The sequence below is a fragment of the Natator depressus genome, chromosome 1, assembly GCF_965152275.1.
Source record: "Natator depressus isolate rNatDep1 chromosome 1, rNatDep2.hap1, whole genome shotgun sequence".
In the NCBI taxonomy this organism is placed as follows: Eukaryota; Metazoa; Chordata; order Testudines; family Cheloniidae; genus Natator; species Natator depressus.
Genome location: NC_134234.1, coordinates 250,606,180 through 250,633,515, shown reverse-complemented (window position 1 = coordinate 250,633,515; position 27,336 = coordinate 250,606,180). Strand labels below are relative to the sequence as shown.

General features: G+C 39.9%; 1 protein-coding gene across 1 annotated transcript in view; it reads right to left on the bottom strand.

Annotated features, from left to right (window-relative positions):
* Positions 1-27,336, bottom strand: part of POLR3B (RNA polymerase III subunit B) — a 123,654-nt gene that overhangs the window by 5,514 nt on the left and 90,804 nt on the right. The window contains exons 24-27 of the mRNA XM_074941077.1: positions 13,490-13,593; positions 11,546-11,712; positions 10,369-10,482; positions 3,584-3,757 (exon numbers count right to left, since the gene is read on the bottom strand). Coding sequence (XP_074797178.1) covers positions 3,584-3,757; positions 10,369-10,482; positions 11,546-11,712; positions 13,490-13,593 — 559 coding nt within the window. The remainder of the gene's footprint in view (positions 1-3,583; positions 3,758-10,368; positions 10,483-11,545; positions 11,713-13,489; positions 13,594-27,336) is intronic.

Below are 27,336 nucleotides of genomic sequence, written 5' to 3'. Positions count from 1 at the left end.
ATGGGTGTTTAACAACCTCAATCCTCCAACTATCCACCTAGACTTCAGTTATATGAGCACAAGATTTGAGGAAAATAAAGAGGTACCCTCTTTTTGGGCATAACACATGCACATCAAATGATAAAAAGAAAGATATTCTGACACTTAGACCAAAAACAGCATCCCATCTCTTTCACATACAAAAGAGCAAGACTTACTTTCAGTCTACTTTCTCGCCCATAACATACGATGAAAAATAGGCAGACAAACTTCCATAGCTTCTAATAACAAAGATGTATTCCTGGCAACCTACTGTATAGCCTTATACCCAGTACACCAAAATCGTAGTAGAAAATTAAGGCAACTGGGATCCAAATCCACACCATTAAAAGGTGTTGCATTCCAAATAGTTTTGGCCTCTAATTCCATGTTTTCAGTACTTGAGGAAAATGCAATTAGTCTGCACAGGATAAATCTTGCACTAGGCTAGAATCCAGGACAACAGTGACAATATAACCTTACCTGCAGAGAATTTTTTTTTCCCCAAGAAGGTGGCATTTGGTTAGAGGGAGACTGACAGAGGGTCACATTCCAATAAGGAAGCTCCATCCTTACTGGGCTAGTCGCGCTCTGCCTTTCTCCAGCAATCAGGTCATCTTTCTAACATCACCAACAGGTGTACCTTGTCTTGTATTCCCACAGTGAAAGGAAGTACCTATCAGGGTGCTCTGTATAGGAGCCAGCGTGGGAAGGCAAAGCATAAATGGTGGCGATGTGGGAAATTCAGTAATCTGGGGGAGATTCCACAGCCAGAGAAGTACAACAAACAGAAGATGCAGATCATCACTCATCTCCCTATCCCTCTCTTCTGCGCTGCAAGACTCACATGAAATTATGAAGGTTTGAGTCTGTGGCGAACCTGACCTCAACTATTCAGTAATTTATGGCTGGGATTCAGGGGTTGGGGGGTTCAAGGACATTGATACAGCTGATTCTCCCGTTTCGAAAAGGTAAATCATTTGTTTATAATATAGATGATATGTGCAATCAGGTCTTTGTCTCTATTCCTGTATCCAGTGGAAGAGCTTTTTCTGTTTCTCTAAAGTTTAGACTTGGAGGATGATTTTCTAGTAGGGGCTGGAAGTTCTCCAAAGAAAGTAATTTTCCTGTGCCAAGCATAGGGGAGAGTCCAATTCCCCTGTAAATGATTTCTGTCCTGCAAAGAGGTAATCCATCAGCTTTACAGGCACCACAAAGACTCAAGGAAAAACCTGAGCCAGCAGGACTCATTAGATAGTCTGAGAACATTTGCTTTTTTAAAAAACAAAAAAAACAAAACCATACATACAGATCTCTCTATTGTATTGAGATAAATCTCTGTAGTATTAGAACAGTAGCGGACATGGGGCCTGATTTTTCCAATGCAGGATGCAAGTAACTCCCACTGTTTTAAATAAAAGAGTAGCTTTTATCCTAGGGCAGGAGAATAGAGCCCCTTGAATTTTACTACTAATGCATTCCTGTGTGCTCTTCATTGTTATTTCCTGTCCACCACTGCCCCTGGAATGGCCACAGGGGCAATCATTAAAACACCTGTACCCCTGGAGTTTACTCTGGTTCCAGAAGAAAATTTGGCCCAGAGACACCAGGAGAGTGGTAAACTTTGCTCTCTAGCAAGGACAAGCACATGGCAATGGGAGACTAAAGCAATACTAACATCTCCAAAAGATCTATCCTGTACTGAATTGCTACAGCATAGATCAGAGATTCAGAGTTGAGCTCAGGCTCTTCCTGGTCCTCCAACCCAAAAGAAAACATTCTCTACTTAGAACAAAACAAATATGCACCCATCTACCCCTGGTTGGTGTGTTAGGTGGAGAAATGGCTTTAGAGAAGAGAATCCTGCCGACTTTGCTCCTGTAAAAGGAAATCAGAAAGTCTATTGCTCATGAGAACAAACAGAAAGTATTAAGGGCTAAAGGGAACTGGAGTAGGTCAGAGAACATAAGTAGAATTACAGTACACACAAAAAACCCCCCACAGTCTCAGCAACTAAGAACACCATCTATTAACGGTGCCCTTTGTGTATAGTGTAACTTGCAGAAAAAAATAGTATGGTATTAAAGATTTTTTTTCTATTCTGTAGTAAAATTAAGTATGAAAGGACACTACACGCTTCTGAAAATCTTACTGAAAAAGAATAGCAGTCCTTCAAAAATATTTATGACTGCATTAGAAATATATGGTCCTATGTGTCTTTTTTGTAAAAATCTCATCACTCTCCCTTAATAAAGATAAAAGTTAATTGAATCATGAAACGTGCTAGACTGATCACTTGGAGGACTGATGGCGGCCATTAATTTTCAAAGCTAGCTACAGAACAGGTACAGTGAGTGGCAGTGCAAGCTTCCCGACAGTACACTGCCAAGGACTTAGAGCTTGTCTACTCAGTGACGCAAAGTGCACCAGAGGGGTGTGATCTGTAGAGCGCTGACATGTTGTGTGTTCTAACTGCCCCACGTAGACCTAGCTGGTGTGCTCTAAAAAGGTACCTAGTTCACACTGATGTAGTGCCATTTCAAGCAGGATGACATTAATCTGAACTGGGTACCATTTAAAGAACTCCAGCTGGGTCTGCACAGGTTGGCTAGAGCACAACATGTTAGAGCGCTACAGATCACACCCTCCAGTGCACTTTGCCATGCAGGGCAGACAAGCTCTCAGACACAATTAACTAAGCCCTGGTCTACACTCAAAATTGCACCATTTTAACTAAAGGTGTGATTTTAAACCAATTTACTTAAATCCATGCAACTGTGTGTGTGGACACTTAAATTAGTTTTAAGTGTCTTCAATCAATTTATCTTAAGCTGGTTTGTAAATGACCTAAGCGAATGTGATTTAAGACACAAAACCATCGAAGAGCCTGTCCCCAGTAGGAGAGTTGCAACAACTGAATTAAGTTAGTTGGGTTAAATTGGCACACAAACTCTATGTAGACAAGCCCCTAGAGAATGAGTGAGAGGGCAGTACAGTTTCCATGTTAATTCCAACCTTGTCCTGTTTCTCAGGCTGCCAAAAGGTACCAACTGTAACTGAGTTTTGGGACATGGATATTTATTTCCACTTTGGGAGATGGGCCACAAAGGCCAGATTTTGTTTTGACTTAAACCCTCTGAAACCTCAACTTCAGTTAGGACAGAATTTGGCCCAGAGACTACTTTGTGTGACAGTTGCACTACCGAGTCAGAAGGAACCAGTGCCTGACTAGTGAAAAGCTCTATATCCTGTTACCAATCCCATGACCATTCAGAGTGCATCCCCTTTACACTTACCTGGTCATTGATGTAGATTAATTAAAATGTATGGAAATGTTAACTAACATTTGCAAAGCACTTTCAAGATAGAAAGCACTACACAAGTGCGAAGTATTATTCTGTAGATGTATTTACTGTGTTAATCAGTTTGCTTCACATAACTTAAGGATTCAATGGCTTTCTTTAAAGTGGACATACAGAACATAAGACTGCATGTGCAAAATAAAAGGGAAAGAGATCAGGATGTAAACCCACTAACAAGAAAACATTAAAATGAGTCAATTTACCAGCCAGAATATCCCAGCAAGCCACACTGTCCACAGACATCCACTTCAAAGGCATCACTTGAAATCATCAGTCTCTCCAGCAAAAGCATGCTGGCTCCATAACCTATTAAACAATCTCGTTCCATTTCTCCAAGACGTAAACCACCATCACGTGATCGACCTTCAGTGGGTTGCCTTTGAAATAAACAATTTAAAGAATATAATAAATATTTCTGGAACATATGTCCTCAAATTTTAGGAACGTATTCCCTAAGGAATAGTACCAATAGGCTTAAATTAAAGGTCTACAACCACAGGGCAAATCCTGCAAGCCTTTATTCATGCAAGTAGTCCTTACTCATGCGCGAGTAATATGTAGTAGTTACATGAGTAAGGATTGCAAAATCTAGACCGTAATTCTTTATTTCACAGATTTAGTTGAAGAAATGCAAAAAACATGAGTTTTCATTAGCCAAGAATCCAGTTATAACTACATACATGGATACAAAATTAGTAAACATTATATTTATAGAGCATTCAAAGTACTGAAGTTTTATTATCCAGCTAAATAAAACAGGAGCCAAAACAGATATTGTGTTTTCAATTGGACATATATTCTAGCTAATGGGATCTAGGAAAAAAAAAAACTTCACACCTCTGATAAAATTTTAAATGAGTCATTTGATACATGTAGAAATGAAGAAAAACCCTACTGGAAAAATGAGATGTTTGTTTTAATTTGACTTTTTTTTTTAAAAGTAAATGTCCTTTTACAATTTTTTTTTTTTTAATTTACTTTCACTTTAAAACATACATTAAAAGAGAGCACCTATGCTTCAGGTGCCCCTTGACATATTTTAAAAACTGTGTTATACAAACAGCTGTTCCAGGAATCCCTTTTTGCCCAATCTTTAAAATAAGTCATAATACAACAGTTAGAAATATTATGATCTCCCACCAATGTCCTCTTGGTCTCTCTCAGCTAGGTAAAATACAGGAGGCTTTGCAACACGCCCAACAATGTTTGCAAACAAACATCAATAAACTAGGACTATTTGGATCCAGGACAGCAAGTTCCAAAGCTGAAGGGCCCTGGAAGAACACCCAGCCTGCTGCTTCCTCTCCTTCTTGTGTGTTCGTAAAAGATTATTAAACTGGAAATAATTTTAAAAAAGCCTTTTCTTAACATTTATGCAGTTTGTCTAAGCAGAAATGCAAAACATACATAGATTTGTCAGGTCAGTGTTGCCAACTCATGATTTCATCACAAACCTCATGATATTTGGCATTTTACTTAGACCCAGCTCCTGAAGACAAGTGATTATTGGAAAATCTCAGCTTTTGTTTGCAAAAATAGGAAGTTTCTGCCCCTTGTGGTTGTGGAGAAATGCTTGAAATGTGATTCAAGTGCACTCTAAAAGGCTCTGAAACCAGAATGCAAATCAAAATGCAAAACTGGCTTTAAAAAAAAAAAGTTGTTTTTTACATGAATCTCATGATTTTGGAATGTTTTAGGTTGGCAATACTGCAGACTTTGATTCTCACATACTAGCACACTGCACAGCAATACTTGGGTTGCAAACAGCAGTTGAATGACAAAAAAACAACTTTTAAAAAAACGTAGTGGAGACATTTAAAGATATCACAATGTATTAAACAAAATAATGTACATGCATTGCCTAAATCATTACAGTATCCCTTTAAGTAATTAAAATATTGTCTATTTTGTCCTGGATAATTTGATAATCAGAAAGTGGTTGCCAGAATATGCCACATGAAATATTTAAAAGAAGATAAAAGGATTTTAAAGGTTTAGGGATGGATACAAAATGACCATTGAAGTCAATGGAAGTTTCTACTTCAATGAGCTATGGATCAGGCCCTTAAACACCAAGGGATAAGAAGAATTGTTTATGGTGGTCCTGAAGTACAGGTTTACCTGGATGGTGGAGCTGGATATCTGGATCCTTTGCATCACTGGAGTGGCATAAAGCAGCCAGTGTGTACTAGCGAATCAGGCCTGCAACTTTTGTAATATACGTATTTTGTGTATAATAATTCAAATTATTTTATTTCCATAGTAAAGTTGTAATTTTACAGTGAAAAATGGTTCCAAAAATAAATGGCCTCAATATCTAATTAACCTACTTAATAACTACAAAAAGTTATCTTAGTTACTAGATTCAATGGATCTTGTCAAGGTTTAAATTGTATTTACTTTTCGAAGAAGTCTTTCCTTTTTTCTGTCACCACCTTGGGAACGTAAAGCTAATCTGTTTGCAATTCAAATTTGTCCTTCCATTCATGTAACTGGTTTCATTTTCTTCCTTGTTGTGACAATAGGAAGAATCTGTTTACAGTTTAACATCCTAGTTCTCACACACACACGGATGGTGGCATCTTCATTGCTCAGACACTGCTTTAATGACTGATCCTGGAGCTTATCCAGCAAGGCTGTGAGGGCCAGATTTTGAAAGGTATCTGAATAAAGATGCACCTCAAGATGCACATAGGCACCTAAGCGCTTTTGAAAATCTCACTAGGCACTTATCTGCATCTTTTATGTGCCTACCTACCTTTGAAAATCTGCCTCGGAGAACCTACGACTCCCCTTCCAGTCAATGAAATAATGAGATTCTAGAAAAGCTATGTGCACTCTTTCCTTTCTAGTCCTTAAAAAGCTGTGGTCTTTAAAGATACAGAGTAAAGCACCGAAGCCCCCCATTTTCAAAACTTGCACAGATGCCTACGTTTCACTGAAAGTCAATGGGACTTCGGTGCTTTAGAAAATTTTACCCAGAGAGTGGGGTTTTCAAAACCTCCTAAGTAAGCTAGCAGCACAAGGCCTACATGACGTCAATGGGACTTGTTCTCCTCACTCACTGAGGTGCTTTGAAAGCTCCCCTCCCCTTTAAGTGTTATTTAATATTATAAAATATAATATTTATAAAGGGTTTGCGTGTTCTCTCTCTTTCACCCATCCAGCCACCTCGGCTGTTGTCCCTCCTTTCTGCATTCTAAACAGAAGTTCAAGAGACCCAAACATGGAAGCTTTAAAAACAGAAAACATTTCAAATGTCAAAAAACAAAAAGAGAAACACAAATAAAACCAGAAAGCCCCAGGAGCACTGAAAGTAAAAGAACCACATCCTTAAATGAAAAAAGAAAAGGAGGACTTGTGGCTGCAGCTGTAGCTCACGAAAGCTTATGCTCAAATAAATGTGTTGGTCTCTAAGGTGCCAGAAGTCCTCCTTTTCTTTTTGCGGATACAGACTAACACGGCTGCTACTCTGAAACCTATCCTTAAATGAAAAACTGGGGCCAGTTGATCCTGATATTGTTTATTTAACTATTACCGTTAGAACCAGAATAAACAAGCAGTTAACTCCAATGTTTATTTACTTAAAAACCTCAACCCAAATCAGCAATTTAATGGCACTATTCTGCATTATCCAGAAGACTGAGTTCAATTTCTTGCCCTGTTTCTTGCTTCCTAGGCCAGCAGAGGAAAAGGCACTTAACCCCTGGGGATGAAAGTATGTCTCACTCTGCTCAACAGTGATCCCCCTCATTCCTGTTAAACAACAGTGCTAGCTGGCTGAATCGCTGGACCTCAAGGGTGGGGATGTTATCCAAAGGACCTTCATATCTCTGACAGGAAGAGAGGGGACACTGCTCCAAGGCCTTGGGGATTGGAGGGCAACATTGACCAGTATTACCAAATTATTTTCTTACAATGCACTATGAAACCGGCATGTCTGATTATTTCAAAATGCAAGCAGGCAACAAGCTAGGACTGAGTTATTCATTCTGATAATTGTGTGGGTGCACGTGTGCACGCACAAGAGGAGAAAATAACCCACAGAGGAGCCAACACTGATTTCCTACACAGAACAGTAAATGTAGTTACATATATACGGAGCTGACTGGGCAATAGAATTCTAGCTTCCTCTTTGATGCTGCCTGTGAGCTTTATTTGGGGCCTTTGGCACCCGTTTATGTCTCGAGGTGGAGACCCAGGAACCCCAAACATTTGCCATAGAGCAGAGAGGACAGGATGAGGTTAAAATTAAAAAAACTGCCTAACCCTCAAAGCCTTTATATTCATACACCAGCTGCTGTCAGGTCTCTTTGCAGTGACATTTTGCTCCCACAGACACAACTTTCCAAAACGGACCAATTTAGTCTAACAGCGGAGAAAGGGTCTGATTCTGAGTCAACTTTGCTCCTCTGGCACAATGGAACTTTCTATGATCAGGGTGAAGCTGACCTGTGCAGGAGACACAGCTTTCTCAGGGGCCACTCAGATCGTGAAAAGAACTCCCCCAAGAACTAAGGACCTCCCCACCTGCTGTTCCATCGGCAAGGTGCACTTCTGTAACTTTGTCTTCTCTATCAGAAACATACAGCTCTTTTGGTCACTCTCGCTCTCTCTTTTTTTTTTAACCAAACAACCACTAAAACAAGACACTCCCCTGCACACACACCTCTCCCTGGGGAAAGGATAAGAGGACAAACATGTGACAGATGTTAGTCACGTTGCTTAATGCTCTACCGGAAGGCCCTCAGATACTACAATGATGGTGTAAAAACCTATATAGAACGGAATAGCAGATTAAATTCAGATGCAAGATAATACACATTAGAAGAAATAAATATTAGACTACCCATATATATTGACAGGTTCTACCTTAACTAACTGCTCATGGAAAAAAATTCTAGGTATCAAGGAGATAAATGAACACATCTGCTCAACGCATAGCAATAGTAAAAAAGCAAAAACTGATGTTTAAGGCAATGAGGCTGGACAGATGTCTGTGGGCATCACTTAATCTGCTGAATCTGAATCTGCTCAAAAAGGAAAGAAGCCAGCTTTGAATCTCAGATCCCAGGTGGAGTTTTCCACAGTTGTAAAGAGATAGTTTTACAAAGCAAAACTAAGCACATTTGATATGGAAATGATTGAGACAATAACCAGTGAACCCCACAATGAAATGTCATATTTATAGGAGTACTATTCAAAAGAGTCACATTTTAAGATACAGTTAGTCCACTTTGTCCTCTGTAAAATGCAATGGATGAAGAAACGAACACGAAAGTCTGGAACTCATTCTCTTAGTGGAGGTGATGATAATAAGAAAGGATGAAGTAGTGGAGAAAAACAGTTTCTAAGACCGGTGGTCATGAGGCAGCTTAAATAGAACAATCCACTAGCTTCCTCAAAGGCAAGGGGAAAGCCAGATAAAAGCAGACATGGGCTATTATGCAGGTATGTGAGGGTAGGTTATAAAGGGGACAGTGATCAATTGCTGTCATTCGTTAACAAGAACGGATCAAAGGTAATGGTGCTAAGATTTAGACAGGGCATATAAGTACCAAGATAACACTAGTTGGGTAAATAGGGTTCCAGAACAGATTTTGGAATCATCTTCACTAGTGATATTCAAGACTAGATTGGACAACCAACTGTCTCACAGGATTTAGGGATCATGCAAGCAATCCTGCTATGATGCAGAGGGATGGACAAAGTAATCCACCAGAGGTCACTTCCAAGGAAAGTGATTAAGTGATATAAGGTTTGATAAGCCAAAAGGATCCATCAACTTGAAGGCAGCATGAGCAGCCATATGGACTGCAGCTGAAGGGGATGAGTCTTTGTTTGGCCTCAAGGGCAAGAAGCTAGATAAATCCAATGAAAGCAGAAGATTTCAGAGTCCTTGAATGTGTAGATGGAGGTATTAAATCTCTGGAAGCATATCACATTACATACATGCTTTTTCAAGCACACCCTCTGACTCCTAAACTTGAAACTAAAGACACCAATGTTGACCCTTTTTGCCCCTGATGTAGCGGGGTAATGTAGGCTTGCCCATGTTTATTCAAGGGGAAAGCCAGATGAAAGCAAACATGACTGCAGACAAGAGAATTCATATTTAGTGCAATGATAACCGCATCCCGGGAACTGAGGAAGCTTTATCAGATCTTTAATGAAACAGCTGAAAATGGAGACTTACCATAGGTTTCTTTGTAAGTTCTGACACTGATGAATTGCAGGGTGTGCTGAAATTGCCAACAAGCACCATGCTGAATAAGAACAGAAAGGTCACTGATTGGTAAATGCCATCTTGGAGTGTATCTCTTTCTTGACCATACCACAGGGATTGAGGTTGGGTGGGAGGGGGAAGAAGACAGCATTGCAGATGCTGTATTTTGGGGATGTGTGCATACCATTTCAATGGGTGTTTACATTCAATTGTAGCCAATCCATTCATTTCATATTAAAGGGCAAAAGTTAGTACAATTAATGTTGTGACACTATGTAAATATCCCAGTGACTGCTGCAATATCAAAGGAAGTTTTTTTCTTCCATTCACACTCTGTGTTGTGAGAACACTGCAGTTAAATCAAAAACAGAAGAAGAAAAAAGCTCTTTAAATGCCAGTGAGGACAAACAAAAAGGGACAGCAATGCTTTTAAACAACCCCATAGGTCTACGTATCTGTTATGTTAAAAACATCACCCAGTGATTCACAATGTCTACATTTCCCCAGATGCAACAGAATCAGTTAAGAACAGAGTAGAAGCCTCAACTTGAATTGTATGAAGCACTCTTTGGATCTGCAAACTAACTTCCTCCTACCATGGTTTCACAAGAGTTTTGTTTTTTTCCCCAATTAATATTAAACAAGGAACATCAAATATGTTAAACACTAAGAGACAAACCACCATAATCTTTTATCTGCTTAGTGAACCTAGCACATTTCTGATTACACAGCAAGTACTCGGCACACATTCTTCAACAATACCTGGTAAGGACAGCTCTAGGGCCTCGAGCTCTGGCATGCATCTTATCCAACACCATATGCTTTAGTTTCTGGTAATACACAGGACCAAAATAGATATATGCTTCCAAGGGTTCTCTAAAGGAATAAAAACAATAAACACAATCTTCTTGGTCAGCTCATTTTTACCCTAAGATATGAAACAGTCTACTAGACAGGAACAGCGGCAAAGCCATTTGAAATAACCCAGGAGCCATGAATTATTTAAAAAAAATGCATTTGGACTTTTAGGACAATCTGCAATGGAGTCATGAATAAAGTTCTAGAGAATAGTTTGGGAGTGCTTCCTCATAACAGTACGGTGTATTCCTGTACATTCATGTGGAGAACAAGGCTCTGAATCTGCAAATGATAGAGGGGCAGACTGCTGTGCTTGCGCAGAGCCCATCTGACTTCAGTGAGGCTGTGTGGGTGCATTTCACCCGGGTGCTATCAGTTGCAAGCTAAGACTCACTGTCTGAGAGAAGTGGGACTGTGATTTAAGATATTATTATTCACATCACTTATTTCTATCATTCATATAGCTTATGTTATCAATAGAAAGAAATGCATGCAGAATGTATACCTAATTTAGGGATCAAGGAGTAAACAGGGCACTTATATCTAGGTATCTCTTGCACGCATTTATATTCCAATTGCCTTGCCAACTACCTTATTCCATATGTTGATTATCCTTTCCATTGAATACATTTGATTTGTTTCTGGAGGAGTGGAGGGAGGTGGGGGAGACTTGGAGGAATAGTGAAAAAGCAAGAAAGTGGGATTAAGACACCTTTTTAAAAGGGCAAGCATGTTGGGCCATATGGGTTTTTCCTGTTCCTAAACTATCTCATGTTCTTTGAGCTCCTTGTCTCGGAAGACAGTCTTATCAACACAGCAGGAAGTTACAGAACAGACAACTATGGAAGATTGAATCACTGTATAATCAGCAAAAAAAGCACACACAGATATAGCCCAAGGAACAGACACCTGCCTCCAATTCCACATTTTACAGTACTATTATAGTAAACGTGACATTGCAAATAAATACTCTAAGAGCACATAAAATTGCTGTCCATTTTTTTAAAAAGAAAATTACTTAAAAATTGCTCTTTCCTCACTCCTACTCTGAAATGCCTAAAATTTTGCAGCAGATTCTTACCCAGTGATGCCAGATGTTACGTAGTCCTTCCCTAAGTAGTTATACCCATGGCGAATGAGATCTTCACACACATCCTTAACTTTACTACCTCCAAAAGCTGTTCCATAGTGAAATCTGCCATCTAGGACACCAGCTTTCCCTGCCAAGAGCTCAATTAATTTTCCCACCTGTGCAATGGAAAACATGAGAAGTTATAAAAGGAAGAGTACTTCCTTGATATACGTTACACCTCTGAAACACCTCCTCAAGTTTTAAAATTTGGCATCTTAATGCAGGACTGACAATTCACTGGCATATGGAGGGCAAGACTTGCAAATTCACTGTCACCTGGCTCATCCTCATCATCACATTTGGAAGGTGAACAGGACCGCTGATAGAGTCCCCACTACCAGAGAACCAAGGACGTTAAAGTGTCGGAGATCAGTAGCAGAGTAGAGGAGAGAAAGAAAGTGGTGAGAAAAAAAGAAAACATAGAAGGTAAAAACCAACAAGGGAGAAAGGCTGAATAAAGGGCCAGATGATAGCCTGACTAGCATGGCAGTGGAAGGGCATAACAGGGTGCAAAGCGCTCCCATATGTGTATGTACCAGCTACTTTCATCATGGACAGTACCACATATGGGGAAGTAGGCTCTGGAGAGCTTATACTTCCCCCACCCAGCTGGATGGAGTCTTGGCTCTGCCCCCAGTACGTTCAGTGACACAGCTATGCTGGCATGTTAGGGAAAATATGCTGTGCCTGGCATAGACTCAAAGGTTACATCCTGCCTGGAGCAGTAGGGAGACCAGACGTGAGATTGTGATTGGGAGCTCTCATGAGTCACAATCTCCCCCTCAGCTGTTCCTTATGCTGGGCAGATTGGAATGTCACAGTCTCGCTGAAAAGGATGAATGTCCTGAAGAAAAAGTATGTATTAGAGAAACAAACACTGAAAGTCAATGAAAAATATTTTGAAGATTAACAAGAGAAGAAAAGGCACATGAGCTAGAAGAGATGCATCATGGTACTGAAGGGAGAGTGAACTGAATAGGAAGAGCGAAAGAATAAAACAAGGGAGCAGTAAGATTATATTTTATAGGAAGCTGGCTTCCAATTCAGGATCTATTATTTCATGATGGTTTAAGCAGTTTCTTGCCAAAAACAAATTTGGAATCTGAAGTTTTCCTTGGTTTCTTTTTCAAAAGTTGACCAATGCATCAATTTTTCCCCCATGCATTAACAGACACAAAATCTGAGCTTTAAAAATGGGTATCTTATTTTCATTCCTTTTTGTTAAATACTTCAATGAAAACCATTTATTTTACAGTTAGTCAAATACTTTATTAGGCCTCAATCCTATAAACACTTTAGCACCCAGTTAAACTTTACTGTGTGAACAGTCCCCAGTACATAAGTGTTTAGACTGGATTACAATGATTTGAATAAATCCAAGTTTACCAACCCATCAGTGACAGTCAGAACTATTAATGTTAACCTTGTGTTTCTCTCTCTCTCTCGATCTCTTTTGAAGCACACTGATAAAGGCCAGAAGAATAGATAGGTAAACTTCCCTTGGAATGAAGAAAGATGATGCATAGCTTGGACAGCACATGTTAAAACGGTGTTAAGGGAAGGATAGTATCCTCTCTCTCTCAAATGACTGAATCACTTGTATGTTTTGCTTTCCTACAAATCTTAGGCACAGCACCTCATGTGTGGGATGTCCAGAAACTACATCACCCTTTATTTTATATATCGTATTTAGATATATCTTATGACATATACAAAGCAGCCCACTGAAGAATCCCTGGACAGACACCATGGGACATAATGAAGACTGGAAGAACATCTTAAATGCAATGCTGCATCTTGTTGTCCAACTTTCACACCTTGTTCACTGTGGTTAATCTACTTCACTCTCCTTTTTTGGGACAGTGTCTTTTTAATCAAAACATAATTACTAACCGTCATACGCGATGGGAAGCCATGAGGATTCATAATGATATCTGGACAGATTCCTGTATCACAAAATGGCATGTCCTCCTGAGGTACTATCAGCCCACACACCCCTAGAGAAGAGAAAATATTTCAATTCACAAAAAGCGAGACAACATCAGGACTGATATTACCAAGCTTTCTTACTATTCAGCCCCTCCCCTCTCTTTTTCTCACGGGTCACTTTTTAGCAAGAATAAATTCCATAACAATGACAGTCCACACCATCCAAAACAGTGCCCTTGCAGCAGAAACAGCGAACTTAACATACCCATACATAATAACTTCAGTGGTAATAATTTGCTCATTCACTCAAATAAGGCACTCAGATAAGAAAATATTGGTTACATTTTTCAAAAGTGACTAAAGATTTTGGGCACTTAACTTGTGACACCTTAAAAAGGACCTAATTTTCAGAGTGGCTGCTGCATGCTTTCTGAAAATCAGACCGCTTTAAGATGTCTTGCTGGGCTCCGAAAATCACTAGTTTTTTTTTTTTTTCCTAAATCTTGGCCAACATGCATGAATAAACCTTTTGACTGAAGTCACGCCTTTGAGAAAACTGACCCAAAATAATGTGTTTTCTGTTGGTACTTATTTATTGAGCAAAAGACTGTGTACTTGGAACCTTCTGAAACCAAGGAAAACATGATCAAGTTCCAGATACCTAACAGTTTGTTAGACAGATATGGACCCCTCTGTGCTTTTAAAAAAAAAGTTTCCAAAAATGTCAGTCATGATAGTTTAAAGATCATAGGTGGGGGTAAGCAGGTACAAATTCCAAAAGCTAGTCAGAAGTGTGAAACCCATTCAAATTGGTTTAAAATACTTTAAGCGCCTTTCCTCCCCAACCCTGAACGTTGTTTCCACACCTAATTTGACAGATTAAAAGACCACCACCTTACACGGCATACAGACTGATGTTGCATCTCAAATCAGGTGCTAAAATGCAAGCACTAAAAACCCTATTCCTTTGAAACAAGTCTAGTGTTTCAGTCAATCTTTTCCAGAAGCCCTCAGAGTGGAAAGAATCTGCAATCTATTTGAGATCAGCCTGGTGCAACTGCCAGAGCACACTTTGGTCGGAAAAGTCCTAGGCTGGAGGGGGCTGAGCAAAGACTGAGGGTGCTGGTTACATCCCTAAAAAGGCATCCCCCAACCAGCCAGTTCACAGAGGGATATTGGCGTCTGCTCAGGAGGGAGCTCCTCATCCACTGTCCAAACAAGACAGGGATAGGTGCATGGGACAGTAGTTAATAGAATGAGAATGGTAAGTAGGGGGGAGGGGGAAAAGGGGAAGACAACTGGAGCTTTTGTATTTTTATGTTTAGTTTGTAATCTAGTACAGACTAATTTTCACTATCTCTTTGCAACAAATCGTCAACAATCCTTTCCCCAGAAAGACGTGATCATTTGGTGAAAGCAGATTAGAATAAGAGTTTTTATTAAATCTTCTGCATACTGCACATTTCCCCCCCCCCCAAATATTTATGGATATATAAAATTGTGAGTTTTGCCCATTCCCTTTCACTTCTAATGTTTTCATACATTGCATGTGGACTAAGGGCACCTGTAAGCCAAAAATTCAATTTTAGCTAACTTAAAATTACTTGAGGCTCTGAAAACCCTTTAATATGCCAAGACGGTTCCCATAGCAGACAGCCTCTGTGTTGTTTGTTTTGTGTGAAAGTAAATGATAAAAGATCCATGAAATCGACACAGAAAGGCAGAACAGCAGAAAGAACTGAGGGCTCTCCATCATAGCGGCTTCTACCCTCTGCTGACTTGTATAACAATGGAATCTACACATCCAACTGCAGATCTAACACAGCTGTGCATTTCATTAGATGAAGAGCACTAGTGACACAAGTAAATAATTAACTTATTCTGGTCCGCTGACTGTGCTTATGAGACCAGTCATAGCTGACAGATTTTAATACAAGTTAACACAAAGAGAGCATAATGAGCTTAGAAGTTAAAACAAAATATTTAGACAGAATCTGATGATCTGAAACTGAGTAGGCCATTTTTAAAGTCCCTATTTCAAAAAGAAGTTCTAAATCTTAATTCTAAATCCAGATTTTAATTTTTTTTAAAAAAGTTACAACATTATAGATCGTGTACATCTATATTTGCAGAACACGACTGAAGATATTTTCCTACCCCAAAATTTTAAGACCATCTCACACAAGATTTTTTCATCTCTGGGAAATAATCCCTAGAAACTTTATCGATTTTTAAAAAATCTTGATGGTCTGTATATTGCATTAATTTAATAATGTTAATGATGTATTTAATTTCAAAAACAATAGTCTCAGGACCTTGGAAAAGCACAGAGCACAAAATTCATCATACAGAAAATATGTTGACATTAAACACACTATTTACAGGTTCATATTTTAAGCCCCAGATTCCATGCCCCAACTCATACAGAATTCTTGACCCATTGTTTACAGCACAACATCTACTGGTGAAAAGCAAACACACATTGCAGGGTTAAAATCCGGAGGGGGTAGGGGGAGAGAGGGGGAGGGGGACGGGACGGACAACAACCACACACCCAAACAGGCAAATTAGCTTTACTCAGTGTAGCCTTTCAGCAATGAAAAATAAAATGAAATCATCCATCACAATAGCAACATCACTTTGAAATTGGATAATAGAGCATTGCCCCCAAAATGTAGAATATAAAATAACCTCAGGATTTGAAGAGCTTTCCCTGTCCAAGTATGAACTGAAATTCACTTTACCTACTGATTTTTTTTACCATGCCCATCTACAGAAAAAGAACACACACTCAAAACTAGGGTATAAACTTCCTCTGTGGCATTAAAAAGGAAATAAAATAGTTTTTCCTGAATTCCCTATTCATCATACTTAGGGAGCTAATAGTTTTGCTCATCACCTCAAAACGTTTTTCTCCATCACATATATATTTTAATGTATACCTCAGAGTCTCATGTAATGTTACCTTCCCCCCCTTTAAATGCCCCATCTCTTGTGAGAGATGTAGTCAGACTGATTACTTAAAAATGCCATACTATTATGGGCCACATTCTGCCCTCACCGACACATGTTTCAGTTCTCATATTGGGGACAGAGCTGAACATCTATAAATAGTTCAGGAAATAATTCTACATGTGTTCTTCTACATGGGGTGAAAGTTGTTTTTTGATTTAAAAAATGCGTGGACTTATGTTAGGCTCATATTTGTAAGCAGGCAGATTGCCAGATGCTTTCTAGGTCTTTGCCTATTCACTCAACTTAAAAAAACAAAAACAAAACCCCCTTTTAATTCTGGAACATACTTTTGCAAGGAATTTATTGTCAAGCTGACACATACTATAATTAATTTCTTTTAAAAAAAGAGATTACTGAAACCATCTTTTTCCAAATATTTCAATATAGATTTTATAAACTGAACCAACAGCATTTAAAAAAAAATCCAATTAATGAGAAGTACTCTAGTGCTTTGCAAAACAGCAGCCAAATCAATCAAATCTTTTCAAGCAACTTTTCTTCCAAACAGAAGATAACCAGGAGCTGTTCTTCAACTGGTGCCATACTGTGTTCAGATATGGGACAATTTCCTGACTACACATTGGCACCACCCTGCAAAGGGATCCATGTGGGCATAAATGTCAATCTGTATGGAATCCCACTCTGTTCATGGAGTAGGGTCTGACAATGGGGATCTCTTTGCAAGATCAAGGTCTTGAAGACACCTTGATCTCTTCACTTTTTTTATTGAGAGATTTTACTTTTCCACCTGCAGAGACTCAAAGCTCTAGAGTTTATGTCCCTTACATGTTGCTGTCCTTGCTTGCTAGCAGGTGTGAATTTACCACTCTAAAACACACTTGTTTAACAATCAAAAATATCCAGCAGTAGGCGTAAGTCTCGTTCACAAGCCACCATACGGATACTTTCCATAAATAAAACACACTCACAAATGAAAAAATTAAAAAGTCAAAACAACCTAATATGTAAAAGCCTAATTACTATCAACAGGTGGCACATTGGAGAGCAACTAACTTAAGTGAATAGAAGTGGCAGCAGCATTACTACTAATTTCTGCTGGAGAGGTGAGAAGCAGCCCACTACTGGATGAACTTGTTTAGCTCCTTTACTCTTATGTGGTTAGAAAAATAACCTTAATTCCTTAATAGGTGCACTCTGGAGTTTTCAGTACTAGATGTGTCCAGTGACAGAGTACATACTGGCTAAACTTCCAATAAGAAGGCTATTTTCAAATACAATTGCCGTTTTATAGTTACAAAGTAATTTGGGGGAGAACAGATTTATAGACAAATCTGCAAACCAATATATGGTACCAGGTATGTTTGCTTCAAATTTCTCTAATTAGCCATCATGTTTATTACACAACTATATATACACACACAACTTCGGGCGGGGGGGGAGAGGGGAAGAGCGCTAAATCATATTAGCTTTCTTCAACAGCTGAATCGTTTACAGATCGATCATATCACTTGCTACATCCCATTTGACATAGGATAGAAAGAAGAACAGAATTAAAATTAACAGATAAATAATGCATAAGTAAACTTGATTAGCTCGCTTATTAAAAACATCACTCTAAATGAGAGGAGGCGCTAGAAGACAATACAGTTTGTACACGGCTTTCCCATGAGCTGCTGAATGGCTTGATGCGATAAATTTGCATAGTCTGAAGCACACAAAGAGCTGATTAATTGAAACCCTTACAATGCTTCTGGAAGCAGCTATTGTAAAACAATAACCATAGGAACTTTACAAAATACACATGGCTGAATGAGTCAAGAGCTTAATAAAATGTGTGTTCAGGATACACTATAGCGGAATAAGAGATTTTTATTTTGTGCCATAAAATGCGAAACCAGCCTAATTTCAAAGGTTCAGTTGGGGATTTACTGAAAAAGGTCAGAAGGTTACCTGTTTGCTATTTGAGATAAAAAATGCTGTAATTTAGTTCTTAAAACAGCAAGTTAAGCTTAAACAATCAGGAGCTCTAACGGAAGTTCTATGGGATTTCATTTTCTTATACTTAACTTTTGAATATAAAAATATGGCAAAAAAAATCCTCCCATTCGTAATTCCAAGCAAGTGATATTCATCTCAAATCTCTGGAGATTCATCTAACATTACATATCAGTAGCTATCAAGCCTGTTTTTAAAATAAAATTCTGTGCAATACCACTCCAAACACTGAATATGTCTTAGAACAATAGATATGTTTATTAGATATAATGCCTAATGTTATGAAACAATGAACTATCAAATTAAGAGTTACATACGGGAAAATGCTACAAATTGCCACTTAAAGCTATAATATTTTGTTTCACATGCTCCTCTTACACATACAGAACAAGTATTCTTTAACAGAACAGATAAGCAGCATATTTCTTTATTTTGTCCACATCAAAATATTTTGATAATTATCAGTTTACATGTGGCTAAATATTGTGTCCACAGCAGCTGCTCAAATCAAGTCAGAATTCAATAAAGTAAACCCAAAACAAGACCACACTAACAGATATGTGGTATTGCAATAAAGTTTATATAGTTCACCATGCAGAGAATAGATTCTATTTTGACACTAAAGAACATTGTTCATTTAGGAAAACAAAGATGGTCTTTCATGAATTTAAACTCGCTTCCTTGTCTTTAGAGTAGTTTAAGTGTAGATACTTCAGAAAGGTTTAATCCTTTATCTTAGATCTTCAGCTATTAAGAAGCTTCTGTTTGCCAGTTCAAAATCTCTTGCTTAAATACAGTTTTTCCACTCCTCAGGAAAACTGTTCAGTACTGCTGCTTAGTTCTGTGATCTAGAGGACCTTTGTTGGAGGTGTTAATCCTTTTTCACATGAGAGACTGAGAAATGTTCTTTCAGAGAAGTGATATATTGCTTTTTTCACATCAAAGGAATCTTTTTTCCTCATTGTGACTTGTAGAGAAGCAAGGGTAAATCTGGAAATATAATAATTTAGTTTTGTATGGAACGCAGATGAAGCTTGTTTAGTCGAGTGCTCTCTCAGCCTTCTTTGCATCTAGAGATGATTGCACTTGAAGATTTTAAGATAAAAAGAGCAAGGTAGGAAGTTCTCTTACCCTTCTTGGAAATACACGAACAATTCTTCAGTTAAACCAAATGTCTCCTATAAATTTGACAGTAAACTCTCTCTGATGGCTATATATATATAATTTGTTTACTAGCGTTTGAAGTGTGCCAAGTACTTGGTAGGCAACCAAGGTATGTCCCAAACAACATACAGATGAAGGCTGGAAAGTGGGATACAGCTGGTGCTACGTTAGTTTCCCATTTTGTTTTCATTTCTCTTTCCTCCTCGCTTCTATTTTGTTGATGTGTCTTGAAGAGAGGGCTGGGATTTACAGGCAGTTTAGGAGAAGTATGCTTAAAGTAAGGACTTGAAGGATGAAAGGACATGAGCAGACTGAGCAGATAGTGGTATCCCAGGCCAAGTGGGCATTGAAATGAGTGTGGGAGGACATGAAAAAGGCTGCAAGACAAAACTTTGTAGCATATATCTATGCTATCCAGAAAGCCTTCCATTAAGCTTGCCTAGTAGCCTCTTCTTGGAGTATACCTTTCAGAAAATGATCTGAGAGATTTTACTCCACTTTTTCCTAGCTACAGTCCAATTTTCTTAAGCCTTTATTTTCTTGCATTTAAACTACAGATCTCATTCCACAAGAATATAGAAAATATGTGAAGTCACTTGAAAATGTGGCACTCCTGATCTCATTCTACTTATTTAGACGTTTAAAAGCTATCATTACACATGAGTTGCCTCGACTTATCTCCACCTACACTTCTTCAAAAGGTGGGAAGACTTCAGAGGAGAAATTGAAAATGCAGAGCTTTAAACAACATCCTTCTCACTGAATCAAGAAAAACTGTTAATGTAAACAAAACAAAAAGTTAATTCACTTGCTGCATGTGATTTGGAAGATGGTCTGATTTTTGGAGGATCTTGGCAAAGCCTGCCTGTTGTCTTGTAGCAAGCTGACTGTATGCTAATTTGTGAGGTAGGTAACTAGCTGTATTCAAAAAGGAAGTGGAGAGAACTGCAGTTAATTGTTATAAGCTAGTGACAAATTCAGAGATGTCCAACTAGAGGTCTCTTATCTAAAAGCTTTACTGTGGAAAATTTACTGGATTTTTGGTAACCTTAATTTCCATTGTAATGATTTTCTTCCACTCTGACTGCCCCACCCCTATTTTTGATGTCAGAGAATCATGATGCCAGCACTCTCCTCAGCATGCCCTTCTCCAATTACTGCTCAATCATTGTTTATGGCTTAGCATTAATGTTGATGGCCAGTTATACCTTTGCCTGCTTCAGCACACCAGCTTGCTGTGATGTCTTCCAATTTTTTCTTAGCTTTTATGTGCCTAAAAATACATGTTCTCTCTCCTCCTCATACTCAAGTCTTCTCTTTTCCATCCTTTTACATTCTCTCTCCTTATTAATAATTTCTTATAGGTAGATCGAGTGAAGTTCAATGAATAACACTAACTATATGTATCCTAAAAGTTCTCTTGATTCCTTCAAAACTGTGTTGAGACAACACCATGACAAAACACTGGTAAGAGATTTAGGGGGCATATAGAATGAGCACATTCTATAGAGACTCTGAATATTTGGAACAGACCAACAGAAATTGTTTCTAACAATTGTAATGTGTGTTGAAAGCTTCCAATACGATTTAAACAATCTGGGTGAAGGGTTAATTAGCATAAGTAAGTTTTAAACTTACCTTCTGTTGTTTTATTACAAGCCCTGAAGTGCAGACATTCTGCGAATCACTGATTCCAATTGTGTGTGATGCCACAGCTACCAGTGGACAATTCTGGATGCTGCCTATAAAATGCAGGATAGCTTCTCCACTACTATGAGGTTTCCAAAAGGTTTTTAATTATTTTTTAACAGGAGAGATAAACGAATTACAAGTATTAAACACTTTAGAAAATTGCATAATACTTGAGAACACACAGTCAAACTCCTGTACTTAAGCATCATTCCCTAGTGATTTTCAAGAACGAGTGCAAAGTCACTAACCGCATATGAGCATGAGAGTCAATAAGAGGTCTGCACTTAGGACCTTAAAAAAAAGTGCTACAAACTAATGCATAACTTACTGAGCATTTAGCTTCCCTGCAAAGCAACTTGCTCTCTGAAGTCAGAGAATATAAGGCTTTTGGAGGCTGCAGCATGTAGAGGTAGAAGTGGTACAGGTCCTCTCTGCTTCTGTAGAATACCTTTATTTTTGATCTCTGGAGAGCAATGAAATCAGGTCCATTTAAATCAGATTAAAATAATGTTTTATTTCAGAATATGCACATCAATGGCTCATGCCAAAGTGTTACGATTTGCCAGTAGATAAATATTTTTACCTGTTGTAATCTTTTATGTAAGGTGCCCCAGGAGCATCTATGAAGGTTAGGCACCTAATGACGTTACTATTAGAATGTGCAGACTATATTTTTTATACGAACTAGGACATTTATCACACCAAATATTAATATTGTCATTTAATATTTATGTAGCTATAGTTCTCAGAGGTCTTGGATTGTGTTAAGTGCTGTACAAACAAAACACAACACTCAAAAAACGCACACACAAAGACATGGCCTCTGCCCTGAAAAGCTACCTTTTCTTTTTTTTTTTTTTTAATTAAAGTCTTGCATAACATCCTTAAATTTTGTGATACATCTGAACATAATTTGAAAGGCACAAAGGAAGCTTCTTTGAAGGAGGCTCTATAGAAGGCATCTCAACTACTGAACTGCAGCTATTTTTACATTAAATGGTGACACATTAAGTGCCTTGAAGTTTACCTTTGAAGCTAATGACCTCCCCTTCCATCATTAAAGCTGTATTAATATGGCAACAGTCAAAAATAAAATTGGAGACTAACCTGGAGTTTGCCCAAAGGAAAACCAAGGTTTATACTTGGCAGTACAATACAAATCTTCCTTGCTGGCTCTTCCGACTTTACTTTTCTGATGCTTGGAATGACTGTTTTTTCAAAATAGTGCGAATGGAGTCATCATGGAAAGCTAACAAGGGAATCCAGAAGATTAAGATGCTTTCCACTTTGGGATTAAAAGCCATCTTGAAAATTAAGTCTACCAGGGCAAACTTCTCACTGCTAAGTAAAAGGTCATTAGAGCCATGCTAATAGGAATCCTTCTAGTCGGTTTAATTTAGGACATCTGCCTATACTACAAACTTTTTCCATCAAAAGTTACATCAGCATAAAGCTGCTGCAGTTAGGATATTGTTTGTACATGTGCACACTTGGCTCCTTGCGTGGGCACTGCCCGCATTTACCAGAAGTGCTTGTTTCAATGCACAGTGCTGTGCACCGTAGGTAGGTATCCTAGTGTGCAACCCGCTACCATCCAGTGCACTGTCTTTTGGGAAGTTTCAGGAATGCATGGTGAGGCAGAAATTAATTGCACAGGGGTGACTGGCAGCAAGGGGTCAACTTCCCAGCATGCAACTTTCTCCACCCTAGAGTGTCACCCCATCCCATAATTTTCAAGCTTATTTTGAAAATCCCACACGGGACCTGGCACTGTCCACCATTGCTGACAGAAGCACGGCGCTTGCACAGCCCTACTCTACTGTCATAAGCGTTGCAAGCACAGCATTCACGATCCTCCTGTATTTGCTGAGCCGCAAGAAGAGCTGCAGAGAACATGACGATTTCCTGGAGGTCAGACTGCTTGGGACATAGCGAGAAGCGACTCGAGATTGTTGGTGTCCTTCATGGAGCAGCTGCAAGTGGAGGAGTGCCTCTTCTGGGCCTGAGAAACCATCACTGACTCCTAGTGAGATTGAGACCCTAGATTGCACCCTAAATGTCACCTTGGGCTGATGAGCAGTGGTTACAGAACTTTTGGATGCGCAAGGCCACGTTCGTGGATCTGTGTGCCGAGCCCGCCCCAGCCCGCCAGTGCAGGGACACTAGGACGAGACCTACACTCACAGTGGGGAAGCAAGTGGTGATTGCACTGTGGAAACTGGCAACACTGGATTGCTACCCGTCAGTGGAAAATAATTTTGGAGTTGGAAAATCCACCGTGGGGGTTGATGGCATGCAACTGTGTAGGGCTATTAATCATCTTCTGTGTGATGGTGTCCACTCGCCACAGCGGTTCCTCCTGCTGGCCGTCACGAGGGGTTTAGCTCTGCCAGCCGGCACCTTTTCTTGGTGGTGCCTTTCCCATTATCTTCTCCTCCCGCACACTCACCTAAGTCCAAGTACAGCGGAGTCCTCTTCGTAACTTGGCCCTCCAGCCATGTCACCATCTGCGTTTCCCCCTTCTGGGGGTAGGGATCACTGTCCACCAGTGGCGAACTGCGGGGACCCGGGCCCGCCCACTATTCTGGGTTCCAACCCAGGGACCCTGTAGATAGCAGCCTCCTGCTGCGTCTCTAACTTCATTCAATGCTGCTTCAATTCCCTGGGCCACTTCCGTACAGCCCCAGCATCTCCTTTGCCCTTTCCTCAGGTCATTCACCCAGCAAGTCCCAGCAGCCAGCCAGGAGCTCTCTCTTGCTTCCCCAGTCCCTACCAGCAACTGCTCTGTCTAAGGTGCTACCCTTGCTGCAGCTTGCTAGGAACACAGTCTTCACTCCTTGAGCTCCCTACAGCAACTGACCCTGGTCTTCACTGCAGCTCCTTTTGCACTAGTCCATTGGGCCCTGATTGGCCGCTTCATGCAGCCGCGCTCCAATTGGCTGCTTCTTATGCAGCCTCTCTAAGCTGCTGGGAAGACTCACCTCCTCTGCTCCTTTCAGGGATCGGGTATGGCAGGCTCATCAGACCTCCGTTAACCCCTTCAACTCCGGTGTGGAGTGAACACCTCATCATATGCAGGACTGAGGCTCTCGGCAATGTGCAGGACATAATGGATGGAGTTGCAACAATGGGGTTCCCAAACTGCGGTGGGAACACACACCCCTATTTTGGCACCAGACCACCTTGCCACAGAGTACATCAACAGAAAGGGGTCCTTTTCTAGGGTTATGCAAGCATTGGTGGATCACTGGAGACATTTCATCAACCTCAACATTGGTTTGTCAGGGAAGGTGCCTGATGCTTGTATCTTTAAGAACACAGGACTGTTCAGAAAGCTGCAAGCTGGGACCTTCTTTCCCGACCAGTGGATTACTATTGGCGATGTTGAAATGCCAGAAGTGATTCTGGGGGGATCCAGTCTATCCCTTACTCCCATGGCTCGGAAGTACACTGGCCCCATTGATGGCACCAAAGAAAGATTCAACTACCGGATCAGCAGGTGCACAATGACCGTTGAATGTGTTTTGGTAGATTGAAGGGATGCTGGTGTTTTTCTCAGTGAGATCCAATTTTGAGTAAACATCTCAATGGTTATAGCTGCCTGTTGTGTCCTGTATAGGATCTGTGAAGCAAATGGGGGAAAGCTGCTGCTGGGGTGAAGGTGGATCAGCTGTCTGCTGAGTTTGAAGACCCAGTTACAAAACCATGAGAAGAACTCAGTGTGGAGCTATCCGGCTCAGGGAGGTTTTGAAAGAGCACTTTAACAGCGAGCCACAGTAATGTGTTGAGGTGTATTGTGCTCTAACTGGCCCTGCTTTTTGGCAGCCTGTTGGGAACTGTGTAGTGTTTGGTGCACATCATTCTCCACCTGCTGAACGACTAGTTGAATCTTTCTTTGGTGCTTGGTGAACGAAACACTGACAATGCACCTATTAATTTTGTGGTGGTTGCTGTACATACGAGTTGTATCAAAGTGTATAATATCAAGTAAGTGGGTGCTTTCAACACCACCAGCCATTTTACAGCATATGTTGGGAACTAATAAAAGTGAATTATTTTCCAAACAATAGAGTTTTATTGAGAGACAAAAACTCTTCAAAAAAAGTTCTATGCAACTTAAAAGCAAACACATTAAAACCTTAAATTTATGGAGCAGAGCTTAAAAAAAGGGAAGGAACATTCATATTTGTAACTCTGAACAAAATGTTATGTGTGTTCTTTCAAAAGTTTACAGCTGAACACTGACTTTATACATCTTTGAAACTATACTGTGCAGCAGAAAAATGCTGCTTTTAACCATCTGCTACTGCCTGATTGTGTACTTCCAGTTCCAAACGAGGCGTGTGGTTGACTGGTCAGTTCATAACTCTGGTGTTCATAACTGAGGTTCTACTATACTTCCTGTCTACTCCAAGCCCGAGTGTGTCTGGAGTGCGTAGCCGGCACGGTCAGTTGGACAGTTGCACACAACAACGGAGAGCTGCTAGATGTGCTCACCAAACTGGACAACCAGAAAAAGGCATTTCAAAAATGTGCAGGACTTTAAAGGAGGGTTGGGGGGCACGCCTTCTGTAAGACCCCTGAGCAGTGGAGTACACAATTGTGACCAGAGTGCCAGGCGTTGTAGGATAGCTGCCAAAAGACTGTTCAGGTCAACATAGGTATTAGTGTCTACACAGGCACTTTGTCGACCTCAATATATCGCTTATGTTAGTGTAAAAGAGAGCTTACGTCACTGGGAGACAAATTTAAGTGTAGACACATGTACAATTAGGTTGATGAAAGGGGACTTCTGCTGACCTAACTGTAGTGTAAACCAGGCCTTAGAGACAGAAATAAATAAAACAGGATTTCTTCAGAATGCAACAGGTTTCATGCAAGTCAGTAACCAATGGTCTTTCAAAGCTTCTTACATCTTTACATGCAGCCAAAATTGCTAACCCACACAGAAACGTCACTGAGTTTCAGTTAAGTTTGTCAAGTTTCTCCACTTCATAAAAACAAGCGGAAAAGAAATTTGCAGTTTAAGATTTACTTGTACAGGAATTAGGGAATCCTCAGCTTATGAGCATTATTGATCATTTATTGACGAGGGATAAACAATTTTTAATTGTAAAATCATAGGACCAGGATTAAAACTGAGAAAAGTTAGTTGGTGTTGAAGGAATTCTGCACTGGTTTATTTATTTATGTACTGATGTAACCCCTACCACCATAGAGTCTAGAAACTCCCATTTACTGCTACAGTATTTCTATTTTTAAATCCCTCTCTTGCTTCCTTCCCAGCCTATCAGAGAAAAAGATGAATTAATTTTGTGTCTGTGCAGGTCGGTGGGTAGGTATCTGAGGATACGGTGTAGACATTATTGAGGGAAAGACAACTCAAAAGGACTGGAGTTCTGCCTTTACTCCTATACTTAGTGAGGCCCATGGTCATTCATCTCTTCTGAGAGGGAGTGCCAAAGCCTACATCCAGCTTCTGTGAAAACTCAATCTCCTGTGCTTATAAGCCTGAGTGTGAGGGTTCTGATGGAATGCACCTGTCGAGAGGGGTCACAGACACGGAGGAAGAGGTGATCTCGGGTAGCTATGCCCAATCCCACAAAGGGCTTTGAATAGGAAGAGAGCTTGTATTGGACTGTATTCAATGGAGAGCTAGTGCAGAGAGTGGAAGGACTAGGGTGATGTGATCATGGCAGCCTGCACTGCTAAGCAGACAGGCTGCTGCAGTTCCAGTAGTCAAACCTGGAGGTCATAAGTGTGTGGATGACTGTGGCCAGATCCATGTCTGGTAGGATGGGGAGAAGTGTTCCATTTGGCCATAGATAGAAATGTGCATTTTTTTGCTGCCATGACTGGTTAGGTAATCCAGTATCACTGACTGTATGGGCTCTGAGGAAAGAAGTCATCAGTAGTGTGAAATTTATACAGGAGACAAGTTCTTTGAAGTGTTTTCCTTTCTACTAACATCACCTCACTCTTGT